General features: G+C 38.3%; 1 protein-coding gene across 4 annotated transcripts; it reads right to left on the bottom strand.

Moving 5' to 3' along the window:
* Positions 1–3,629: 3,629 nt before the first annotated feature.
* LOC143732043 (uncharacterized) lies at positions 3,630–25,597 on the bottom strand. Of its 4 annotated transcripts, none has more exons than XM_077222717.1 (12): positions 25,315–25,597; positions 23,078–23,192; positions 22,622–22,948; positions 15,846–15,893; positions 15,425–15,460; positions 14,320–14,814; positions 14,028–14,066; positions 5,511–5,591; positions 5,293–5,385; positions 5,094–5,195; positions 4,100–4,190; positions 3,630–3,990 (listed from the first exon to the last, which is right to left on the bottom strand). In XM_077222717.1, exons 2-11 carry the CDS (start codon positions 23,138–23,140, stop codon positions 4,110–4,112), a joined length of 1,365 nt encoding a protein of 454 aa, XP_077078832.1. In that variant the 5' UTR covers positions 23,141–23,192; positions 25,315–25,597; the 3' UTR covers positions 3,630–3,990; positions 4,100–4,109. The 4 variants fall into 4 exon arrangements, with proteins under 4 accessions (XP_077078832.1, XP_077078830.1, XP_077078833.1 ...); XM_077222715.1 differs by lacking the exon at positions 23,078–23,192 and adding an exon at positions 4,310–4,354 and having other exon boundaries at positions 25,315–25,532; XM_077222716.1 differs by lacking the exon at positions 15,425–15,460 and adding an exon at positions 4,310–4,354 and having other exon boundaries at positions 3,865–3,990; positions 25,315–25,454.
* Between the last annotated feature and the right edge of the window lie 1,593 nt (positions 25,598–27,190).

The following is a 27,190-nucleotide window of genomic DNA, read 5'->3' as shown; positions in this document are numbered from 1 at the left end:
GCATTTGCATCAGATCTGGAAACCATGTTTGGTTCTTCAAGAGTGGGGCTATCAGAAGCACTGCGTTTTTCTCCTCTCTGACCCGACTGATGACCTGTGGCAGCATCGCGATCGGGGGAAAGGCATATAAGGGGCGGCTCGGCCAGCTCTGGGCGAGCGCGTCCGTGCTCTTCGTGAAGAAAAGAGAGCAGTGCGCGTTCTCCTTGGAGGTGAAGAGGTCGATCTACGCTTTGCCAAAGGTTTTCCATAACCATTGAATCGTCAGCGGGTTGAGAGCCCATTCTCCTGGGAGAATCTTGTCTCTGGATAGCATGTCTGCCCCCTGGTTCAGGGCGCCTGGCACATGCGCTGCTCTCAGCGAGCGCAAGTTGTGCTGGGACCATAAAATGAGTCTCCTGGCCATTGAATGCATGGAGCTCGACCTGAGTCCACCCTGGCGATTTATGTACGACACTACCGTCATGTTGTCCGTTCGGACCAGGACGTGTTCGTTTTTTAGATGTGGAAGCAGGGCTCTGAGAGCCAAAGCGACCGCTTTCATCTCCAGACAGTTTATGTGTAGGCGCTTCTCCGGTTTTGACCAAAAGCCGGAGACAGGCCTGCCCGGGTAAAGGGCCCCCCAACCTATTTTGGAGGCATCTGTCGTTATCATCTTTCTCCTTGTGTTCACACCCAGACTCACGCCTGACTGGTACCAGTCGGCGGCTTTCCAGTGCGTCAGGGCTTTTATACAGCCGTGGTTCACTCTGATTAAAAAGTGGCCCGAACGCCACGCGTGAGTAGGGACGCGGCTCTTGAGCCAGCGTTGGAGAGGGCGCATATGCAACAATCCTAGCTGGAGTACGGCCGATGCTGAGGCCATGAGACCGAGCATCCTCTGAAACCGCTTGACGGGGGCGCGCGCGCCCGCCCTGAATGATGTTGCAAGGCGCCGAATGGTGAGCGCGCGCTCTGATGAGAGACGCGCTGTCATTTGCATCGAGTCTAGAACTATTCCCAGGAAAGAAATCCTCTGGCTGGGAGATAGTATGCTTTTTGCAAAATTGATTCTTAGACCCAGGCATTCTAAATGGCTGATAATCCAAGATCTGTGTGTTATTAACTGACTCTCTGATTGTGCTAGGACCAGCCAATCGTCGAGATAATTCAGTATTCGCACTCCCCTTCGTCTCAAGGGGGAAAGTGCTGTGTCCATACATTTCGTGAATGTACGGGGAGCCAGGGACAGGCCGAACGGAAGTACTGTGTACTGGTAAGACTGTCCCTCGAAAGCGAATCTCAGAAACGGCCTGTGATGAGGCGCTATTGGAATGTGAAAGTAAGCATCTTTCAGATCCACTGAGAGAAACCAATCTCCTGGGCGTACTTGCGCGAGGATATGCTTGGTTGTTAACATTCTGAACGAGCGAATCATTAGTGCTTTGTTCAGGTGTCTGAGATCTAGGATGGGGCGGAGACCACCATCCTTTTTCGGGACGAGAAAATAGCGGATTGTAAAAACCTGCCTCGCTCATAGAGGGGGGAACAGTTTCCACAGCGCCCTTTTCTATTAGTTTGCGCACCTCGGTGCGTAGAACCTGTGAACACTCCTTTCTCACTTTCGTCTCGACCACAGTCGTAAAACGTGGTGGTCTGCGAGCGAACTGGAGCGAGTATCCGTGCTTTACTATATTCAATACCCATTTCGGCATATCTGGAATGTTTTCCCATACCGCTGCGTGTACAGATATGGGCTGAATACAGGCTAGGGGCGGGCCGCTGTGACGTAGGGACCCGGCCAGCGAATCGCCTGAGCTCGTAGCTCTCAGAGGCGCGGGCGCGCGATGAGCAGCTGAGTGAATGGGCGCGTGTGTGCTTACAACAGCGCGCGCTGTCTGTAAAACTCGCGGCCTGAGCTGGGGTTGTGTTTGACACTGTAAGGACAGTGTTTATAAGTGGGGGTGCATAAACAGTGGTAGGCACACTTTTATAATGTTTCCCGCTTTTACTGGGGATGAATTCATAACTGTGTGAACAGTGCTTGTGTGTAGTGGTGCGTACATGACCGTAGGCACGTGATCTACATTCATGGGGCGCGCAGCCTGAGCTGGGAATGAATTTGGCACTGTTTTGACAGTATCTGGGAATGCACACTTTGTGGACATGTGAACCCTTAGTGACACAGGCAGAAAAAGACTGTTTTGTGTTTTCTGTGCGTCGCCGTAAAAACGGCGTTTGTTTGCAGGTGAGCGAGCTCTGTGACTGGCCCATTGACTGCTGTATGGACATTTCCAGCCGCCTGTAAGGGGACTGGGTAATGTTTGAGCTTTTGCAGAGAGAGTGGTCCGGCTTTTGCGAGACACGCACTCTCTCTTTTCATTTCTGTGGCTAGGACGGCTTTCGAGGCTCAGGGTTCAGCACAATCTTGGGCCGAGGACCCCGTCGCTCAGGAGGCGGCTTGCGGTTGTGGGAGCGCGAGCGGCGTCGAGCGTCAGCATGAGGCGCGGGCTGAGAGGCTCAAACAGAGGGGTGGCGGCGATGGGCTCGCTCACGGCGAAAGCGGCGAGGGGAGCCCGCAGTGCGGAGAGACCCAGGTCATCACATTCCGGGCATCCGCCCTTGGTCAAGCAGCTTCTGCGTGGTCCCGGCCCAGGCAGCGAGCGCAGATGATGTGACGATCCCCGTCCGGGAGAAGGTCTCTGCACGACGCGCAGGAAGGCATTTGAAACAACGCCTCAGAAAATTGCTCTTTTACAAGTGTCGCGGGGCGAACAGATGTAAAGATACTTGCGTGTGTGACACGCCGGATGGCTCAGTAGGATGGCGTTCGAAGGCGGCTGAAGGTGCCGACGTCCTCGTAGCAATCCCGCTGGTATGCTTTTCGACGGCGGCGAAGGCTTCAATAATCCGGTAATAAATCCAATAATCTGCACAACATACTGCAGACATTACTGACACCGTCGGTCGTCCAGATGGCGGCGCAAAGCTACAGTGACGTCATGTGACCCGAACGAATATATATATATATATATATATATATATATATATATATATATATATGTCCTGGCTCTTCCAAGCTTCATAATGGGAGTGAATGGCTGTATGACTTTGGAAGTCCATTAAAGCGCATCTATTCATGATGTAATTGCTCGACACGATTCTGTGGAGGCGTTCGTGTAAGAAAAATATCCATATTTAAAACTTTATCGACTATAATAACTAGCTTCCGGCAGACGCCCATACGCATCGATTTACGCCAAAAGAGTAGGCCAAAACCCTTGAACTTGATTTCACAACGTAATGATGGCAATTGACGCCTCTCGCGGTTCAAACAAACAGGGCTGGGCAACTGCGTTCGTCATTACGTTGCATTCCTGCTGAAAAACAAGTGTTCTAGTGCGAAAATGTTGCTTATAAATAGTGTTGCGCGCCTTCTTATCAAATTCAAATGATCAACCTCTCCTCTATTTTGCTTCTACATTCCGATTGTTTGCCGTTGAACTGCTTAGCTCATTACCATAAAGTTGACCTATTTTACTTCACTTTATAAGTCAAGATTTTGCATCCCATACAGTTTCAATAGGCGCATGACATATTTAATCTGTATTTTCAAACTAAATGCATGCAAAATTTTTTGGGGGAGACAAAACGTTTTTCAAACTCCCTTTATTTGTCATGTGGAGAAAGGCACATGTGAATGGTTGAGGGGCACAGAAGATGGTATAGTATGAAATTGTGCACTATTGAAAAAAAAAATACAACTAGTATTCATTCCCCATTATAAAATTATCCAAGTAAAAACAGAAAAATTTGCAACACCCCTTCATTTTACTTTACTAAGTATGCAATGCATAACACCTGCAAATCTACTGTACATGCATATGGAAACTGAAGAATATTAGAAGCTCGGAAAAACTCCACCAGCGAAGAACAGCCACACAACCGTGTCATATTTTAGATGACGATCAGCACATTAAGGCACTTTGCAATGTTTCATGACGTTTCAGCCAACTGTAAAACAAAGACAACAGATGTTTTATTGTTCCCTTGGCTCATGAGCCTTATTTCATTTGTTCATGTTTAAATGTATTCAAATTATTTAAGAGCTTCTCATCCTCACCATAGGCATTTTAACCTTCAATTGCAACTTCAGTAGCTCCCAGACATCCATTGATGGCATCCACAGTTAGGCTACCAGTCACTGCCAAGTCCTATGTAAATAAGAAACAACATTAACTAAAACAAATACTATTTATTGGTGTAGTGATGGTAACATTGTATTTTAAACAACAAAAGGATGAAAATAAATAAAATACTGAGGGAAGAATACCTTTATGGTTTCAGTTTCTACTTGTGCCATAAATTCATCTTGAGCCTGAAATATATATATATATATATATATATATATATATATATATATATATATATATATATATTGAATTTTATAGTTCGAGAACACTAAAACACAAAAAGCTTCAAATTATGTTTATCAGCAATTTAGAGTGATTGCAGTCAAGACTGTCGTTTGAGGAACTGGAGCTCATTTGGAAAATTCTCCCCCCTAACATTCAGGTCTTTTTTCTTCAACTTGTTTTTAAATTTTCATCCTCAAATTATGCACACTGCCATTCAAATGTTTGGGGCCAGTAAAAAAAATATTTTAAAGAAATTAATAGTTTTAGTCAGCAAGGATACATTAAGTTAAATTACAGTAAAGAAGATTATGATGTTACAGAAGATTTCATATAAATGCTGTTCTTTAGAACTTTCTATTAATTAAAGAATCCTGACACTAAAACTATCAGGGGTTCCCCAAAATTATTAAGCAGCACAACCACTTTCAACATTGCTATTAGCTAATAACTAAAATGTTTCATGATCACCAAATCAGCATATTAGAATGATTTCTGAAGGATCATGTGACACTGAAGACTGGGGTAATTATGCTGAATAAATTACATTTTAAAATATATTCAAATAGAATTTTCTTTAATAATATTTCACAATATTTCTGTTTTTACATAAAAAATACATTATATTTATATATTTATTTATGTATGTGTGTGTGTGTGTGTATGCAGTCATGTTAACCATTTTAAAAGTTAAAAGCTCACTTGTATAATCTCCTTTGTTACAGGCACAGGCTCAGGAGCAGGAATCGTTTCTGCCAGTGTCTCTGATGGAACCTCAGGGGCATCTGTTGTTGTTTCAGGAATCTATGGGAAAAGGCCATATTTTCTATTTAGATCCATCCAAGTAGGTAATAGAATTTGACGCCTGATGTGCACATTGTAGGTGTGTCCAACTGCTCACCTGTTCCTCTGCAACAGTTGTGGCAACAGCTACGACTGTCTTGTTCACAACTAATTCTTCAGCGATGGGGTCACCAGTGGACTCGACCGAAGGCTTCAGCATGTGAAAACCCGAGGGCAAAAGACCATGTTTAAAATTAAACTTCAATCTAAAAGGATTCTGAGCAGAAATGCTTGAGATGATCCCACAAAAGGAGTTAATAAAAAGTAGTTTTATACCGTAGGTTCCTCCAATGGGACTGTGTGCTGCTGCTGCTCAGGCTCTGGTTCCACTAAAGCTTCTGTAGGTACTGCAGCTTCCTAATGAAAAGAATGCACGTTATTTTTTTATGGCCCTTGGCATGCATTGCAAATGTTATTGAAGTGCAATGTTCTTAAAGTGAATTCTTCACCACTACAAAGGAACATTTTACTTTATGGATAGTTCACACACACACACACACACACACACACACACACACACACACACACACACACACACACACACACACACACACACACACACACACACACACACACACACACACACACACACACACACACACAAAATCTGCCATTTTTAATCACCATCATGTTACTTGTTCCAAATCTGTATGACTGATTTTCTTCTACAGAACAGAAAATAAGATATTTTGAAAAATGTTTCAGAAGAATATTCTGAGGAATACTTTTTGTCCATACAGTAAAAATCAATGTGATCCAAAACAACATAGGCCCCTTTGACTTCCACTGTATAGACAAAAACAATTAGACATATCTGCTTTTATGTTCCACAGAAGAAAGTTTTACAGTAATTACTTTCTTGTTTCAAATTAAGATATTTTGAAGAATGTTTTAGCTGTTTTTTGTCCCTACAGTAAAAAGTCGGTTGGGCCCAAAACAACATTGTGCCCCTCTGACTTTTATTATGCAGATCCAGTATAAATATCAATGTCAGAAGAATAAACTTAATTCAAAGATAAAACGATTATTTTTCTGACCCTATTGACAGATAATTTTTCTTGTTTTAAGCAAAAACTAACTTAATTTTGATACATTTGATATAGAAAATAACATTGGGTGTCATTTTGCTTCTTAAAGGTGCTCTAAGCGATGTCACACGTTTTTTTTTTTGGCCAAAACATTTTTTGTCACATACAGCAAACATCTTCTCACTATCCGCTAGCTGCCTGTCCCCTGAACACACTGTAAAAAAACGCGGTCTATGCAGACACAAACAGCAACAAAAACAAACTGGGCTAACCCGCACCACAAAACATAACAAACTGTTCCAGCCAATAACCGACAAGAAGGATTTGGGGCATGGGCGTCGGAAGCAAAAAAAAATGTGGGTGGGTCATCTTCCAGATTTCTTTATTTTACTGGAGTACATTAGGGGTGTTGCTACGCAACGTAAAAAAAAAAAAAAAAAAAAAAACTGAAAAAATTATAGCATTTCGAGATTAAAGTCAAAATATTTCGAGATTAAAGTCGAAATATTTCGAGAATAAAGTTGAAACACTACGAGAATAAAGTCGAAACACAACAAGAATAAAGTCGAAACACTACGAGAATGAAGTTCAAACACTACGAGAATAAAGTTGAAAGACACTACGAGAATAAAGTCGTCCGTTTTACTCATGGATTTGTGGCCCGCCCCCATTTTAGAAGAACACAAAGCGGTACGTTGTTAACGAATCATTATTGTATATTGTTTATTAAGTGGAATACATGAAAAAATTTCTTAACTGCTTAAAGAGATTCTCAATTGTTGCGGGAATGGGGTGAGGTGAACACCACGTGGGGGCCCCAGGCAAAATTAATCAATGAGGCCCTTTTTAAAAAATATAGCCTATATAGGCATATGTTAAGTTTTATATATGATATAGCCTATATAATATTTTTTGTTAATATACCTTACCTATAGAGATATCATTATACAAAATACAAAATGTATTCAAAACACATCTAACAGAAAGTTGTTTATTTTTAAATTTTTTATTAACAATGTCAATCTTCATCTTTATAACAGAAGATGGGTCCACTTTTGATCTGGCAAGATGTCTTAAAATGTATTTATTTTTCTAACATTTAAACTTATACCACATTATTAGATTACCCTTTGACTTTATGAATACATATAAATGACAGCTTAATGATTTTTTAAATATTTTTTATTCATTTATTTAAAGACTGCATGTACAATTTTTTTTTGTCACTGGTGTTACCTTACTTCTTTGGCAATATTAAAGGTTTTTATGAAATATTATTTCTCTTATTTTCAGCACATGTATTCAGAGTTACAGAAAAATAATAATAATGCAACAAATAAGGAGATTATGTTTTATTTATTTATTTATTTAGGCCTATTTTAAAATATAAAGAATTTGTAACCCTAAAGTGTTTTTCAAGTGTAATATTTCTGTAAAGGCTTGGGACAGAAAAATTGACATTTCCTTTGAATGAACCAGAAACAATACAATACAAGAATCATCAAGATACAGTACAATCGTCACGTGTATAAAGGATTGTCACCTTAAAAACTAATTTAATATAAAGAGCTGGATACTAATTATTAAGTAAATAATGTAAGCTAAATGTATTGATTAGAGTTGAAATAGACTAAAGATTTTTCTAGTCGACGAGTAGTCATTCATTTAATAATAATAATTAGTCGACTAATCACTCGTTTATATTAATGGACGAATATAGCCAATCCCGCGCTCAACGACTTGCATAAATCTGTCCGATAAAGCAGGCTAATGATAATAAATGTGTTTAAAAAAATAACGAGGCATTTTAATTGTTTATTAATGAAGTAATGTTTTCTAAATCAGTGTCGACTGCAAACATATCTCCATCTCCAATATAAAGCGGATGCGCCGCCGCCTTTAGAGAGAGATGCACAATTCATACGGATTACTACATAATCAGATGGTATTTGCTGTCGATTCGAATTTGTTAATTTAAAAGTGGAAATTTCAAGCTTTATATAGGTATACTTCTCATGTATGTGAGGCTAGTAGTATACGTTGTTTTTCAGTTGATTTATGAGATGCACTTCAGTTCACCGAGAACATGAAAGCGCGCCCTGATTGTTTTATTTTATTTTACAAAAGCACAACGTTTTCTTGTTATTGTGAGTTTACAGTGGTGGTAAGTAACGAAGTAAAAATACTTCGTTACTTTACTTAAGTATTTTTTTCGGGGATCTGTACTTTACTTGAGTATGTTTTATTTGCATCTACTTTTACTCTTACTCCACTACAATATTGAAGACAAAGTTTACTTTTTACTCCATTACATTTCCCCATGCCTGCTCCACGTATTTAATACACTGGCTTTCCAAACCAATGAAAAACTTGGTTTTATTTTGAAAAAAGAACGCACAAGCTCTTTGCCAGCATAAGCTCACATAGCAGTCAGTTCGCCATTGTGGAAGATGACCGCAGAAACAGGTGAAGGTGCAGCTCTGCCCAGCAATGACCCAGAGATTCCCGCTCACACTGTATCTTGCACATCTTCTGTTTGATGCAGCTAATGTTATGTTACATGTCTATTCCAGAGCTGCCAACTCTCACTCATTCAGACTCACGCAATCGACACTTTCCAAACGCTCTCACGACACACATCCATTTTCTCACGCAGAGAAAATCGCGAAGCAAAGAGGAAATTGACACCGACAGACAGGACAGAGTGGGTTACTTTTGATATGAAATAAATTCTCAGCTCTCAGATTCTGTCAATTTTATTACGAAGTTCAAACAATAAATACCGTTTTGGAGCTTTTAAATGTGACGTGACCGATAGCGCCTGCTATGCAGGGTGCCGTTAATATCTTTACTACTAGTTAATTGTAATTAAACACAAATGAACAATAATAGGTAGCCTATGTTGAAAGATACAGTACAACTTACCGAAATGTATATACCTTATACATAATATCAATAAATCAGTGTTTTTCAACCGCAGAAAGAGGTCAGTAAAACAGCTGGAGAACAATATGTCACATAACGTTACATTTAGGCTACCTCCAAAAAAAAAAAAAAATTAATGACCATAGCACGTTAGTTGGCTAGAAAAATTAGTATTTTATAATATATTTAATATTAGTATAAATTAGTATTTTGCTAAATATGTGCACTATATATTTATTATATCTTTTACTTATATCATTAAAATATTATAAAGTTGTTATTATAATAAAAATCACATGTATTTGTAACATGTAATAATACCAGTTAACAGGGCTCTCTGTAGCCTATGTTTACAGAATTAGGTGAGTTTTTCTTAATTTAAAAATTAACATGTATCTACTGTACCAAATATTTATCAAAATGAATCTATATTGAATCAAGATCGGAATCAAACCACAATAATTGAATTGAAATTGTAAAATTTGTATCAAAGAATGGCCTACCAGTCATTGCACCATAATATGCTGTCACTAAACTTAATGAAATTGTTTAGAATTGATGCAAGGTGCTTCATTGTCTCTTGACTGATTGCAAATCTAACAAATTCTTAATTGCAGCATCGAATAATTTGTTCAATTAAAACATTGCATATCACTCCCAAAACAATTGATCTGTTTAGTTATTAATATTTACAGTTTGAATATTTACTTTTTACTTTCGGTACTTAAGTACGTTTTAAATCGGATACTTTTGTACTTTTACTCAAGTGATGTTTGAATGGAGGACTTTCCACTTTTACTGGAGTCATTTTTTATTTAGGTATATATACTTTTACTCGAGTATAATTTTTGAGTACTTTTACCACCCCTGTGAGTTTACACAAATAAAAGTGGATGCGATTGATGTATTATTCTTTTCTGTATGACCAGAAATTATGTAGTATTTTAAGTTGTTTCACTGTTGTTGATAGGAGAATGCAAGTGATCGCTCCGGCGCCTCCATGTCATGCAGCTCGCGCTCCGCAATAATGGTGGAATATTTTGGAATAGAGAAGACGATTGAATGATTTGCGTCAAAATCTTGTGTGTATTTGTGATAATCTTAGCCCTTTATTATTATTGTCTAACCTGTATGACTGACATTTGACAAAGTGCATTGTTCCTTTTTTGTAAATCGGGTTGGATAAAAGTGTTTTTTAAATATGTAGCCTAAATAGGCTACCTTAATCGTTTTTTTAAAAAATTCAGGAAATTATCCATTTTGAAAAATAAAGTTTAAAGCATCCCGCAAACAGGAGGCCTGGTTGAATCAGAGGGCATAGACTGAGGGAGGGACCACAAATCCATGTTTACAAACCCGTGGGAACAGATTGAAAGCATGCGCGGTTTATGCATTTGTGGGTAGGCTACAGATTGCCAAAACTGAAGGCACGGTTTACAAATCTGAGAGCGCGGATTAGAAACTAGAAAGCGTACGGTTTATTAATCCTTGGGCACGATTTGTTAAACCGAGGGAACAGTTCGTGAGTAGCCCACAGTTTATTAACTGAGGGGACGGATTGCAAAACCGTCGCCATGCACGGATTTTTTTTTTCTCCCACGGGTGACTTCCCGGGCTCCGTAGTAAAAAGTGCGGGGATTTTCGAGACTTTAATCTCGAAATATTTCGACTTTAATCTCAAAACATTTCGACTTTATTCTAAAAATGCTAGAATTTGTTTTACCGATTTTCTTTTCTTTTTTATTACGTTGCGGTTCAGGGCTTCCGTATGTTCCCGAAGCCAAATACCTTTTTTAAAATCTCTATGCAATAATGAGTGAAGTGAATGAGTGAGAGTAAAATGAAACGAACGCAAATCCGTCTATGCGTGCATCTCTCAGAAATCAAAGCTTGGCAAGAGTAATATCAACTCAAATAGGCTACTACATGTTCTACGATATGATATCGTATATTATTGTATGTATATTTAAATGATGTAAGCCTTGTACAATCTGATAGGCTACTCGAATGAATGGAATAAGCACAGCACGGTCACAAATCAAACAGCGCGTTTATTGCCATCTCTGCGCGTCTCCGTCTCAGCAACCAAACCAGCTTTAATATCCAATAATCAACTAAGATTCATATAGGCTACATTAATTAATTACTACTTGATTTGGTCTATTTAAACATTTTAAACTTAGTATGATCTGAATTCTAACTGTTAGAAGCTCCGGTTCCCATAGGAACCTGAGACTCGCGCTTGGGACAGCACATGCGCATTGGCTCGTCTGGCCTGAAAAATAAGTGTTTGGTGGGACTCTGAATGAACCAGGTGGAATAGATTTGAGCAGCAGCGTGGAAATCAACGCAGTATCTAAAACGCGGAATGGAGTTAAATTTATTAGGGCTTTTCTCAAGTGGAATGGATTTGACTGACGTCGCTCTGAAGAGTGAACAGCCATATGCGCTGAATTAGAGACGGGAGAAGTGAGTGGGTCCAATATCATTGGTCTTAAAAAGTGGGTGGGTCTTGTCCCACCCATATACAATAGTTCCGACACCCATGATTTGGGGGGTTAGTACGCGGATGAGGAGGAGGGAGGGTCTAGCTAGGCTCCGTTTTGTTTGACAATACTTCCAACGTCAACAAGAAGTGACGTCACCCAAAATCGCTTAGAGCACCTTTAATTAATCCATCTTGATTTAAGAATGTTTAAGGCCCATTCATACCAAAAAACGATTATACAACCATAATGATAACTTTATTAGAGTCCAAACCAACAAATGATAATTCTCATTTTATTCCAAGCACGTGCTGCAGGTTTGACGTCAGCTGCTTTAAATCCAAAGTTCTCTTAAGTGGAATGGATTCTGATTGGCTTTCGATGTTGTTATCATTCATCGGCTGAAAAAAATCAATCTGAAAGTGATTTCAACGATATCTTTTCTCTGTGCCGTTATCGTTATAGTTGTGGTGTGGACTCTGCTATTCTTTTATATGTAGATTTTTTTTTAGAACTATATCTTTATCATTATAGTTATCGTCCTTGGTGTGGACGGGCCTTTAGATATTTGTACTGGAAAACAAAACAAAAATACTGAGTAAGAAGTCTAGTTTACAGTAGGGCTGCACGATTAATCACAATGAAACCGCACGCGATTTGGCAAAGGCTGCGATTATTTTATTCGCAGCTTGTCAGTGCAGCATGGCTGATCGGTAGTAAATGCTGCTCCATCTGAACGCCAGAGGGCGCTCTCACACAGACACGCCCGCCAAGTACAATAACACACCTCATTCCAGGAAATCCCTATCGGCATCATACTATCGCTGTAGCTGAATAAACAGAAGATTGAAATGCTTTGATTGATTAAACATGACTAAAAAACACACGACTGCCTTATTCTGTGTAAGAAGCCACATCATCTCATAGAAGGATGCTCAACTGTAGTTATGAAGTGAGTTTGGAGTAAAAGCATGTTATTAAATGTTGTCTTTTGTTGGACGAGGTTTATAAATGCTTCTCATGTTTGACGCGTGTTGTTTTTTCAAATGCACGTTATAAGTGACTCAAACTCACAGTGCTTTCAGATGGAGCAGCGTTTACAGAGCCATATATCAATGACAAGCTGCGCATAAAAAAATAATCGCAAGCCTTTGAGATTTCATAATCGCTATAACCCAAATCGGTTTAAGTGCGATTTCATGTAAATTGCGATTAATCATGAAGGCCTAGTGTTCAGTGTAGTGTACAGGTTTAGAACGACATTAGGGGGCCATTCACCCGGCCACCAGAGGGAGCCCTCTCACGAATACTGACCATGTACCATTTATTCTATGTCTCCTGTTTGTCATTAAAGGCCTACTGAAGTGCCTTGGAACGTGCAGCTTTGTATGATGGAAACAGGAAGCTAAGGCAGGACATATTGAATGGCTCCTCCCCCTTTTCACATAGCCAATAGCGTTTAGTTTACCTCACAGACTTCAAGTCGTACTTGACAGCACCTTGGAAGTGAATCCGAGCGCTGAAGATACGTTGGATTCAATAGTAGAGGTGTGAATAAATTCTGGTAATTTCATTCTTAACCAGCATACACTTTTTAAACGTAATAAAACTCGAGCGTTTGAGCAACCGAACATACATCTCCAACCCATATTGCTCCGTGATGGGTCAACGGTTGCTTTGGCCAGGTGGTATTTATAGCATATGGGGCAGGGCGCCTTACATTCTAGAGATTATTTGATTGGACAGAAGATGTGATGAGAAGCTGAAGTCCGTGGTGATGTCATAAAAATCTGTGATCCATTTCAGCGGAAATGAGAGACTGTATCTTGAACGCTTATATCTCCTAAATGTGAATTTTGTCATTGTTTTGGAACACACCAGCTTATTCATAACCTTAAGGCTAATATATTCATACTAAAAGCTAAAAGGCCTTTAAAGCCTTGCCTTGCCTGAATCCAATGTGAAGTATTGCTAGTTTTCACACTGCCTTACCAAGCGTTTTCATTGCCTGCTGTTTTTATTCTCATTCCATTACCTTTGTGCATGTTTTGTGGATTATTATTCTGTTTTGTTTGCATGGCTGGGCTGTTCCACATGTTACTGGACTTTTACCTGCCTCGTCGACTATGCCTCTCTGTCTCACTGTTTGGATTTACTTTTACGTTTATTGATTTTGCAGACGCTTTAATCCAAACTGTGGATTTGTAAATTTGGAAACTTCCCCCAAATGGATTCAGAAATCGCCCCTACTTCTGGTTCCTCACAGTTAACAATGACAGAATTTGCCAATCTTTTTGGCTGAACTTTTCCCAAAAATGCAGAAAAAAAAAAAAATTCAAATCAAATGAACTTACCACTGGAAACTCTTCTGGTTCAGGCTCTACATGTACATCCTGTAGAAAAGGAGGAGAAACATATTTAAAAAATTGCTATTTGCTAGCACTAGTTAGTTTAGTGTGCCTGAAAAACATGGACCGAACTGACCAAGGGAATTAAAAAAGAATGGGAAGAGTGAGGCTCATGTCATGCCCAATTATCCAAACAAGTGCACAGAACTGACAAGACAAAGTCACCTGTTGTGCATGCAAATTAACTCATGCAAAGAGTCCATTGCAATGTGCCATGAAGATGTATAGTGTCAGGCACCTCCGTGACTTCTGCGAGTCTGTGGACTTCAACAGGCTCAGTTTCAACAGTTACGGCTTCGGCTTCGATGGCAGGCTCTCCCACAACCCCGACAACATGTCCGTCGACTTCCACTGCGATGTCGGCAACAGGCTCAACTTCGGTTACAACTGTTTCTGTCACAGTTTTAACTGCAGCAACAGTTTCAGCTGTAGGCACCGTCTCCACTGGCACTGGCACCTCTATCACAGGACCCTTAGCTGGCAATGGCACCTCTACCACAGGATCCTTAGCTGGCACTGGTATCTCTACCACAGGATCCTTAGCTGGCACTGGTACCTCTACCACAGGATCCTTAGCTGGCACTGGCACCTCTGCCACAGGACCCTTAGCTGGCACTGGCACCTCTACCACAGGCTCCTTAGCTGGCACTGGCACTGACACAGGATCCTTAGCAGGAAGCTCACCTTCACCTTCACGCTCGGTGTCAACGACAAGTTGAGCTAAAACATGCGTCTGTACAAGAACATCATATAAAGACAAAAAAACATGCAATACATAATGTACACACAAGCACAATGGTCACATACAATTCCTGTACTTTAAATATTACAATACATCAAGGTTTTACACTACCATTAAAAATAAGTTTTTAGAAGAAGTCGCTTATGTTCAATAAGGCCGCATTTATTTGATAAAACCCCCCTGTAAAAACAGTAATATTGTGAAATATTAAGATTTAAACTGCCTGTTTTCATTGACCTATTTTTTAACATGCAATTTATTCCTGTGATCCTTCAGAAATCATTTGCTAATGTGGTGCTTAAGAAACATTTCTTATCATTGTTTATTTTATTTGAAATAGATTTGTTGTAACAATCTAAAAGTCTTTACTGTCTCTTTTGATCAATTTCACACATTCTTGCTAAATAAAAGTATTAATTTATTAAAATAAAAATCTTGCTGAACCCAAACTTTTGAACGGTAGTGTAATATAATTTATTGAACACAACAGAACTGTATTTTGTATTGCACTTACAATCTTAGTAAGTATACATATTTATATATTATATATTGTAAATATAGTATGAAACCAACAAAGAATGATTATCACATTTATATATACCTCTGTGGCTACAGGTGTAGTGTCCTCAAACTGGATCTGTGTTTTGAAAAGGTCATAGTAAAAAAAAGAAAAGAAAGAACAGATTCCTTTAGTAAATTCAAAAACTTCTAATTTCTAACCCAATATAAAGCCTCATTTATATCTGCATTTTATATGCATGGATATTTGTGTAAAGCTAGTGTCTTTATTAATAAAAAAATAAAAAAATGCGGTTAATAAGTTTTCTTTACACCTCATAAAGCAAAGTTATGAGAAAAGGCACATAAATGCACCCTGAAAGGTAAGGTGTTGCACTGGAGGCCTAGTAATTAGGAAACACACCTTTACCAGCCATTAGTGTGAATGGCCAAAGGGAAAAGTGTTGATAGATATATAATGGTTGAATTGCTGAGGACTGATGGGATATAGCATATTACCATACCTCAGTTTCTGCAGGGATGGACACTGGCTCATCTATAGATGATATGGCCTGAAAAGGACAGTAAACATAAAATGTAAAGCTCCACATCACACTAAAGATTAATTGTGTTACAATTGTCTGCAATAAAGTATCTTAAACTATATTATAATACTTAATAATGACAATAATAATATTTGGGATATCAGTTGCCACCATGCCAACAAGACTCTCTAACCAAAAATTTGTTTTAGACAAAGTGACACTACCATATGGTGAGAAACAGGGGGACAATTTACAATGCTAAATGTTAATTATGCATGTTTATAGTAGAGCAAAGAGTAACATGTGAGTAAAACATATGCTGTGTTGTTGAAATATTGAGTAAGGTTTAATATTGATGCGCTCTACATACACTGTGCTCCAAACGCCCCATGTGGTAGCAGAACAAAAACTTTCAGGGCAAATTTAAGAAACAAAGTGTGCCAAACAGTTCTGAGTTCTCCCACTGTTTTAATTTGAAATGTATGCAACTGTACAGTGCATGTTTCTATGGAAGTCATGTTTGGGAAATCATAATTATGAATTAAAAGACATTTTATGACATTCAATTCTAAATAATGAAATAAAAGCCATATTTATGGCATACAGTCTAATCTCATAATCATGAGACACTTAGCAGTAATATTTATGACATTAACCCTTAAGCATATACCTTGGGCCTGTTTTCCTATTAATTTTTTATAAAACATTGTATAGGGTCGCTAACGACCCAAGGTGTGTGCGTTTATTTTTTCTGCACAACTATAATTCAATCTTTGATAACTTAAGAAGTGCAATTCAATTCAATTAAACTGTCTGATACACAATGATGAAGTGACGTTTCACTCATATTTACCACAGGCAGAAAACAAAAGAATAGGGAGTATCATCAGCGATTTACTGCAGAGCAAGTACTGAACACAATCAAATATTAGTTTCACTGTCACTTGATAGTGGATCTGGTGAAGAAGCTGTCAGCAATCAAAATATTGATTTTGAAGATGTTGAAAATGATAGTTTTGAGAATATGTTTGAGATGGCAAATATGAGCCAGATGCTGAATGTACTGGGGAATGAGCTCTGACGAGGACAGTGATGATGATATAACACATCTGCTCAACTGGACCCTTCCAAGCTCCAAAAGGTAAAGCTTTATTTGACTCTCCTGTAATTGTTACTGTACTATCAAGAGAATTTTATATTATTGCGACAGGTAGAGATCCATCCATGTTAGATATAGATCCAGCCCTCTAAAGACCCGAATTTGTAATAATGATTGCCCATGTCTTTAGAGACCCGGATCTATATCTAACATGGATGGTTCTTCACCTGTCGCAATAATATAAAATTCTCTTACATCTAAGGGTAAAAAGTCATCACTTAGACTTTTACCAAAGCATGATTTTTTTTTTCTTCTTGTATGGCTTCCATTCGTATCAGCTGGAAATTAAGTTTCTCTTTTCGGTGGGCTTCACTTAAAGTGTAAATTTGCCGATTTTCAACCCGCTTTGGATTGTTACAATGTCGGTAGTATATGTAAATGAACAATGTTTACTCATTCTTTGTGTTACTTGGACAGAGAAGTTCACGTTTATTTGTCAGCAAAAATATGCCGGCTCGGGTGACGCAAAACTACTTTTATACTTCTGCATTTTTGAATCCCTTTCCACAAACAGTCGGATCGACAAAGGGTTGTTAACAGAACAGTTATTGTAAGGGTAGGTTTATCACTGAAAATTGTATCGTACTTTGTCTACTCTTTAAACAGTATTACGGTACAATGGCACACTAGCGTTTTCCTTCAGGGGGTTGGGCGGAACAGACAGATCGGCAGTTTCTTTCAGTTTTTTCCCCCTCCATTTTGGCATAAAACACTGTGTTCATAGTCATCCAGTTTAAAATGTTCTCTACAAACACTAAGGTTTTTCAGAATTTCAATTGCAAAATGTTTACTTTTTGAATTCTTGCAACCAGGTTAAAGTCGACACCATTATGACAAAAAGTTATAAGGAATATGCTAAGGAGTATTTTCTACAAAAGCAAGGCGGTATTTGACTCTGGTAAGCGTATCCATAGCTGGTAGGAGTGACTGGTGGGAGTGGCCTTGGAAAGCAATATGCCCAGTGCATTATGGATGTTTAAGTTTTTCTACCTATTTGGCAAAAGGGAAGACCACTGCCTATTTTCTCTAGTCAGGTAGAACTGATTTTTAAAAAATCAATTTGCTACTGTATAGGCAGCCAAGTTTTATTGAAAGCCCATTTTGCCAGTGGTAACTAAACCCTAAAACAACTTTTTTCAGTTAATGATCTGTAAGACTGGGGCTTTATTAATGCTGATCATTGATTTGAGTAAATTTTTTGACATTTGGGTATAAAGTGTTTTAATTCTACAATATATGGTGTAAAAACGTCTGAGTGCTGCCCTTCATGTTGAACGGTGACTACTGCAGTTGAATTTTCCTATTGGATATTGTGGTACTGCGTGACATAAGCAGGCACCAGCTCACCACGTCCTTGCCTACAGAGAGACGCGGGTCTCAGGTGCACGCCCCCCCTCCGCTGGGCTCTGCCCACTTTTCCGGGATTTTTCAAATATTGCCAATGGGTGGAGTCAGGCTCTGACCAGGGGTTGAGTTACCCTTAAAGGTTGTAATGAGACTGGCTAAAATTTAAGAAATATGAGCAAAAGTGGATTAAAAATTAATGCAGTTGTGCAAATCTTTCAATGCCATCACAAATATTTAATTCACAAAAAGTGTTCTATATAGTTTCATCTATTATATATACACATATTATATTATTTAAAAAAAAAAATTGATACAGAAAAATAGAGCACAGTGTATATTAATGAAAACGTCTCAGTAACTAATCCCTGAAGGAGGGAACGGGAGCCGTAACGTTGACGTGACGTCAAACTTGGGCGACTGATAGGGAACTAAATAAAAACTTGTTAACCCCTTAACTGTCACTTGCCCGTATACGGGCAACCGAAATTTACTTCAAAATATTACTATTAAATCCTAATTTAATCATGACAAACTATATATCGTTGGAATGGTCTAAGACTCCTGAATAGATATTTTAGCCCTGTTTTTTTCTTACAAATTTTGTATGAACAGTAATATATGAATTTATGACAAGAGTGCACCTCAAAAAATCGACGTCATTACAGGAGTTTCTGACCTTTGTCACAAAAAGTCGACGTACACACTTTTAATAATTGAAACTTTGTTTTTTTAATGCTAAAAGTTCATAATAAAACAAAATCTAGTATTTGTCAATAAAAAAAGATAAAATTATATTTTAAAAAGTAAAGTAAAAAGTCCCCTAAAAAGTATATTATATATTATATATATATATATATAATTTTTTATTATTATTATATCACATATTTTAGTAGTTATCATAAATTAGGTATCATTTGAAAGCTTACGAACTCAGAATTCATCCTGTAAAAACCGTTTTGAAATTGGACGTTGCGTTACCATAGAAACGGTATTTTTTTATTAGGCCCCTCCCCTTTTGGGCATCATCTTTCATAATTTATTATCAAAAATGTTCTAATCTTGACAAAACACATATTGTCAGAAAGGTCTGAGTCTCAAGGTTCCATATTTAGTGACAGAAGTGATATTTGGATAGAAATGTATTAATTTGTTATGGCAGAATGCATACAATTAAATTCAATGGAATGCAATGGCACCCGGTGGCTATTTTTGGTATAACGCCTAAACAAAATCTCATGGGAACTTCAATTTTTGTGATATCAACTTTAAATTTGGAACACAACTTGGTTAGATATATAGCTTTCATTTTATAGTAATTTTAAAGTAAAAAATATTTTGTAAAATATTTATTTTATATTAAAAAAAAATATTAATAAAGTATATTTGATTTACTGTAAATTTTAACTTCCATAACTTTTTCATACTTTAATTTTTTGAAGTGCTTTCACTTCAGTAATAATCTGCTGATTGTTTTCTTTAAAACAAGACCAAACTTAGGTCTATATTCCAAAGCATTCTTGAATTACAACCATTTAGGTTTGTATACTGCATTTTAATGTCAATTATCAAAAGGGGAATGACAGCTAAGGGGTTAACTGAAATGGAAATAAAAGCTACTAAATGCACTAATACATAACTAAATGCAAGTGAGTAATGTATTTTTGTTTAGTGTCATGCATTAAAAATGCATTAAAATAAGCATGAAAATGCCATTAGACAGCAATAACCCTAGACTCAGCTGAGAATGTGTTACGGCATTAAATATTTTCAAAACGTACAAGTTACCATATTAACTCTGGCAGCCCTAAAAATACTAGAAAACTATGAAAAAAATTAAACTAACAGTAACAGAGGGAAAATTAAAACTAAATTAGATAAAACTGAATTAAACTCAAAACTATAATAACCATGGTAAAGCATTACAAAATTCTGTTTAATGTATGCTTACATCATAGATTCTCCATCTACAGAATGTCATTTAACTTAAAAGTATTGTGTAAATCACACAAAGACTTACACAGTAACACATACAACTGTTGTCACAAAGATTGTTGTTAAAAAAGACAAAGGAGATTCTGTTGGCCACCATGCCTCCTCAAAGCTGACCATGTGTGCACGTGGTTATAAATGAGCCCTCAGTCAGATATCTGTTTCACATTCTCTTTCTTCAACAGATTAAATAACAATTAAACAAAACAATGGCAATTATAAATAACTCAAAAAATTCTAATTTTACAAAGCACACTCAAATTTAACAACAAATACATCAAACGTGCCACAACCCCTCAAGAGCATGCATGACTAGGCCTTGAACTAGACCTAAGCACATTCCTTGTCTCCACCCACCTATGTGTATTCAGAAAAACTCAAATAAAATATTTAAGCTCCTCCTCCACAATGTCTAACATTTGGGGGGGGGGGGGGGGGGGGGTGACACAGACAGTACAAAATGTTCTTTCTCCATCAGCTAAACCCCTTCAACAAGCCTCCATCCATTGAGGTGGGAGCTCACCTGCGTTTCCACAGAGACATCCAGCAAGTCAAAGGGCTCCCGAGGGCCTCGAAGCCAACTGAGAATGAGCCCCATGGCGACACAGATCTGACACTCCAGTAAAAAAACTCAGACCTTAACCTAACACTCACTGCAAGGGTATGTGTCTTTCTCACTCGCTCTGCCCCTGTGCCACTCTCAGTGTGTGGATGTCCAACCCAAGCACTTGTGATGTCTGTGAAGGGAGAGGAGAGGCTGAAGCAGAGCTCACAGGAAAAGAAGGGTGGGCTTTAAAGGCTCGGCTTCTCTTCAAAAAACAGGGGGGAGGGTGAGACGCAGGAGGTTGAGGAGTGACTATATATTAAGGTATTGTTTGGGAAAAGTGTCAGCTTGCATATTTGTACATGTATGTAAGCACAATAATGTCAGAAAACAGACATCTGCACTTCGCACATGAGCCATCACAGACACAACACAGAAAGTAGAGAGATTCTTAAGCAGAACTTGCTCTACTTAAAAGTAAACATGTTGAAAATGCATTTTAAAAGAATTGGTTTAATATATAAAACATATATTAATATAAAGCATTTAATTTATAAAATAATATACTTTTAAATATTTATATTTTACATTACAGGTTTTTATAAAGCATCATAATAATGAAACAGCATACTGAACCGACAAAAAAGTACTTCCAGTTTAGAAAATCTAACTGAGTAAAGATGATTTAAGCAGTTTATAGCGACATTTGCAGTGTGGGTTCGGTTAGATTAGACTTCTATTTGAAAATAAATGGTAAAGGTAAATTAGATTTCATGAGCATCAAGTTTCTAATAATTCTCAGTGGCAGTCTCCCAATAACCATTTTTTAATTCATGGTCATTATCTGAAAATCTGTCCGTGTAAAAGGGCAAGCCTGATTGCAGTCTCTTCAGTAAATGTTGTCCATTTTTGTCAATAGTGTAGCAATGTATGATGCACAACTCAAACAGAAGTCACATTTTTAAACCAAGCAGCTTTCTGTTGGTCAAAGAGGAAAAATTAATGTGACCAACTTGAAACTGTTGCAAAATCTACATGGGGAAATATTTTTCCCCCACGTGAAATTCCTGATTTAGTGGATTCCTATGGAAATGACCGGATTTGAGACACGAAAATCCGCCGAACAACGTTAAACGTGATGGTACAAAAACTTCATGATTAATCTACTCAATTCTACACAATTACTTTATAGGCCCCCCCTCAAGCCTGGGCCAAAAGGTCTAGTTGTCCCCCCTTATCGGCAGCCCTGCTCACATACAGCAGAGTCTCTACAGACACAGTATGTGTGGATATCTAATCTCAAATATTCAACACAGGCCACCAGTTAAAATCCTACTAAGCAAACTGGTGTTCAATGACAACAAGTTTAAATACTGTTCCTAAAAAGGAAGCAGGATTCAGAAAATCTTATGATCTTGTTTTCAATAAAACAGCAGTTTGGAACAGTCTGCTGTGGCTCCAGGCATGCTGTTCACTTACTAAAATATTCCCCTCCCACATTGTAAACCTGACCACACCCCCATCTTCCATCCAGACTGTGAGAAGCCATTACTGTCAGGCCCATACTTTAATATCAGTCACAACAGTAACATCTGCATGATGAATTACAGACACATTGCGTCCACTGTAATGATTGCTAATTCCCACAAATTTCTCTGTGCATTATAATTATCAAATATAATTAACCTCAAAAAAGGTTGTTCACATTCACATTACCTCCGATACTGGAACGGTGATACTTTCATCTTCCTCAATAACAGCTGGCTCTTCTGCAGGGGGTTCCAGTAAGCTTTGTCCTAGGTCCTCTACAGCTTTTACCACTTCGTCTTTAACAGGGTCTAACACAACCGGTTCTGCAGGAGGAACTTCAGCGGGAACATCAACTGGAGCGATCACCGCCAGGGGAATTGGAACCGAAACAGGACTCTCTGGAGTTTTAGCCACTGGAACCCTTGCAGGAACTGGGGCAGAGACAGCACACACTCCTGCCGTTCCCTTTCCAGAGGAGGCGTACTGTTCCTCCAGGGCCCTTCTCTGGGCCTGCTGCTCAAAACAAATGAAGTTATGAGAAATAGCTGAGATTTGAAATCAGAACCTATTTATTTTTATCTTTAGTTCAGTTGAGCACATAATGGTATTAGACAGGGTTTAACAACTTCCCTGAGAGCTTACATAAGTTAACAAAAGTTGGCTGTGTAATGGCAAAAAATGGCTGAATCCAATTGATTCTGACATGTCTAGTCAAGCGAGTTGGAAGAGTCAGCACCCCTCAGAGCTCTGGATGGGGCTAAACAGAACAGACAAAAATGCTAATCACATCATAATGGACCCATAATCGCATTATAATCACACTCACAGCTTCATTATCCAAAAGCAGGGGCTGGCCAGTGCGGTTTACATAGGCCTCGAAAGAATTTAAGCACCCATTGTGCACGTATGGGGTGTACAGTTGCCAGCGCAGTTAAGGCCAAATTATGCAACCATGTGTGAAGATCAGCATCAACACTGACAAAGCCAAATCAGGCAAAACTTGGGCCCAAGTTCATGAAACAGGCCAGCATAACAGAATAAACAGTCTGGCGTTTGGGGGAACAGAGGAGGTGTTTAGGAAAAAAGCACATTGCTTCACAGTTGTTCATTCTAACGCAAACAGAAAAAAACCTGAAAGATGCATTTGCATGAGCCTACAGCTGCAAAAATTGAGTTAATTGGCTCTGGCAGCTGACTTTAAAAAGACGTTTCTTCTGTTTGAAGTGCTGGTAAGCAACAAACGTGTTGGAATGCGCTCACCCTCCAGTACTCGGGGGGTGCTTAACAGCTAGAGAGATAATAGATACCCCTCTATTTCTGTACTTGTGTGAAAGGCAGTTCTGTTGATATGACTGCATGCCAGGGTTTTGGGACAGCAACTGAGCATTAATCGGTTACATGTCTAGCTAAGCAGAATGAAAAGGGTGAGATTTTAATGATATGCACTTAAAAAAACTGCTGTCAAATTCAAACAAAGAGTTCTGTGTTCAGATGCACAAACTGTGTGTATTTCATTATGTCACTGGTCACAGAGGACAAATATGTCTTAGAGTGGTGAGGCATGCTCAATATTGTGCAACATTCCTTTGCAATGACAGAATGTAAACTAAATCACCTTTCAATTTATTAAAAATTGGGGTGTAAATTGATGGTGCAGTGGATAAGACACATGCCTTTGGTGTGAGAGACCCGGGTTCGAATCCACTGTGAGACACCAATGTGTCCCTGAGCAAGACACTTAACCCCTAGTTGCTCCAGAGGCGTGCCACCTCTGAAATATATAGCAATTGTAAGTCGCATTGGATAAAAGCGTCAGCTAAATGATGAAAATGATGAATAAAAATCAATGAATTTATAACGTGACAGTTAAAAACAAAAGCAATCGGTGCAAGATGAATTCTGGTGGTCTCTGGACCAACTGTCTTTTTAGCAATGTGCCTTCAACCATGTTTGGAATCAGACTGGAACAAGGGATATGCCAAAATCAACAAAGTCCTTATAAGTTTTGGGGGTTGGAGTCAAAAGGCATGATTTGGTTCGTTGCACAGAACAAAGAAAAAATAACCACAAAACAAACCACTAACACTCTATAAGTGAAACAGATATTTATTCTGGTATTATTATTATTATTATCAGGCGAAGTGTAGAAGGGGCAATAAAACCAGAAAATTATAATTCTAATACACAATCCAAGCAACATTTTTTCAAGACAATATGTTTATTAATACACATGTTAGTGCAGCTATCCCTAACGTAGAAAAAAAGTCACAATTAAAATATTTGCACATCTATCTATCTATCTATCTATCTATCTATCTATCTATCTATCTATCTATCTATCTATCTATCTATCCATCCATTATTAGAGATCGTACAAAGTGGGATGTGAGCAATTCGGCTGTATCTCTCCCGGATTTTTATATGGGACACACCCCCTACTATAAAATATATCCCTGCTCGATGTGTTGCATTTATCGATAGTTCAAATAATCAACTAAAAGTAAATTAATTTCAGAAAAAAATCAACTAATTCTTCATATGGACATGAACCAATGGTCTGAATCTGAGAACAGAAAATTATAAACCTATGGCGTCATCCTACTAAATGTAACTCCTCTAGGCACGGTAGTAATAATAATATGCCAAATAAACAACATAATTGGAGAAACTCTAAAAATACATTATGCTATCGTTTATTTTAAATTTTAATTATTAGAGATCGTACAAAGTGGGATGTGAGCAATTCATAAATAATTTTTTTAAATTTAACGCTGGCAGATCAAACTAGAAAACTAGGATCAGTTTGGACGCTGTAAAAATAACATCACATTGCTTGCAGGACTCTGAATAAAAAACAGTGTGAAAGTAAATGTACTCACCACTCTTCTCATTCGGCGTTTATTCTTCTTTCTCTTGCTAGGCATGTTTACTATAGCCTAGAATATAGCCTACTGTATGAAAGAATATAAAGTGTATTTGTTCGGTGAGGCGACGAGCGGATCCGTCGCCACTGTTGCAGTCAGATAACAGCAGTCAGAATGACAAATGGTTCTATTTAAAGGCATGTTGATTTTTTTTTTCATCTCTGTGTCTGCCTATAGGGGGAAGTCCACGCACCTACACATCAGTCTTTATCAAGATCATCACGACATGAATTGGGGCAGACCCCACAGCTCTTTGCAAGGTTGCATAACATTTTTTGCAACTCCGATTCGACAATTAAGTCACGTTTTAACGTTTCACGGTTACATTTTATTTTAAGGTGTCCTTGTTACAGTGTAATTATACATGTTTTTAAGTAAATTTTGAGGTTGAATTCACCATTGTTTTCACTATATATAATTGTTCTATAGTCTATATAGTATTTAATGCAATTACATCAGAAGAAACTGTAATTAAATTACAGAAAAAGAGTACTTCCTTTCTTTACTTTGCAATGAAAAAGTAGTCAAATTACAGTAATTAATTACAACACAATTGCATGTAGGCTAATTAGCATAATTTATTATTATAGTAGTGTTATGTGTAACAAGGACACTGTAAAATAGTGTTACCCACTATTCCACTTAGATTGAAAATGGTTAGAAAAAATATAGGAAGGTCTGTGCTTTACTTACATTATTTTAGGTATATATCAAGACTCCTCCACATTCCTACATTATTGTAAAAATTGCATATATTCAGCACGAATATAGTGTGAATATATGCAACTGACAATTCGTTTTTAATTGGGCCTATAGATACAAATACATGTGTACTAACCCATAAGTTTAGCAAACAAATGTGATTTAAATTCTGGTTTATCTACACATGAACATCTTTGATGGAGCCAATTCACAAAGTTTCCAGTCTGGAATATACACACATTCCTGCTCTCTTTCGTCCAGCCACCACACACACACTCACAAACAAACACAGTTATACAAATATCCCTTGCAGAGAAAGCACGCCTGAAGAACGTCTCGGTTACATATGGTAAGCCTCGTTCCCTGAAGGAGGGAACGGAGACGTAGGTCGTGACCGACCAATAGGAATCTCGTTAGAGAGGCAATCTACTTCGAGTGAAACTAAAACAGGCCAATACACATTGGTGTGCAATCATTTGCATCAGCTGCGCTTCAGTTTTAGCTGAGGAGCCAACCTGATAAGCTTGCCATCCCGGCGGGAGACAGCAGATGTGGCGACGGGACCTACGCCTCCGTTCCCTCCTTCAGGGAACGAGGGTTACCATATGTAACCGAGACGTTCCCTATCAGTCGGTCACTACAACGTAGGTCATGACCGACCAATAGGAATCCATACCAAAGCGCCACAGCTGCTGAACCCCATCCAGCACCCTGAGCAAGCCTTCTACCCCTTCTTGCCTTCAATATCAGAACTGGTGATCTGTCTTTTTTTTTTTTAAATCTTTTGTATTCATCTGTACCACTTACAACCTTGCATGGTCATTTAGAAAATTTTAAACAGGTAATTTGTTATGGAAACCAGGTCTTCACAGCAAGCTTCTGCATGAGTGGCAGGAGTATATGAAAAGGTTACAGTCATCCTTGAAGCCTTCGACCCCTGAAGAGTGAAGCCTACATTTCAGCGGTGTCATTTTACATACGTTACCCCCTGAGGATTGAAGAAAAGTTTGTTTAAACTTGCAGTCTTTGGGTTAAACAAAAAAGTATGCATTTATTTTAAGGTGTGTTTAAGTTGCTAGCATTACTCTTAATTTTCCAGGATGTTATTAAAACATGAACGAATTAAAAA

Source organism: Siphateles boraxobius, unplaced genomic scaffold (genome assembly GCF_051911475.1).
Source record: "Siphateles boraxobius isolate OS27281-9 unplaced genomic scaffold, OSU_SipBor_1 9, whole genome shotgun sequence".
Classification (NCBI taxonomy): Eukaryota; Metazoa; Chordata; class Actinopteri; order Cypriniformes; family Leuciscidae; genus Siphateles; species Siphateles boraxobius.
Note: the sequence above shows the minus strand (reverse complement) of the source record. Positions and strands in the feature narration are given on the sequence as shown.

What these genes read in the sequence shown, in the direction of transcription:
- LOC143732043 (XM_077222715.1), bottom strand. Translation starts at nt 25,359, where the DNA reads ATGCCTAGCAAGAGAAAGAAGAATAAACGCCGAATGAGAAGAGTG. An exon ending in CTACACCTGTAGCCACAGAG is followed by an intron (nt 14,815 to 15,424) that starts GTATATATAAAT and finishes GTTCTTGTACAG; the next exon opens with ACGCATGTTTTAGCTCAACT. An exon ending in TAACAAAGGAGATTATACAA is followed by an intron (nt 4,355 to 5,093) that starts GTGAGCTTTTAA and finishes TATATATTTCAG; the next exon opens with GCTCAAGATGAATTTATGGC.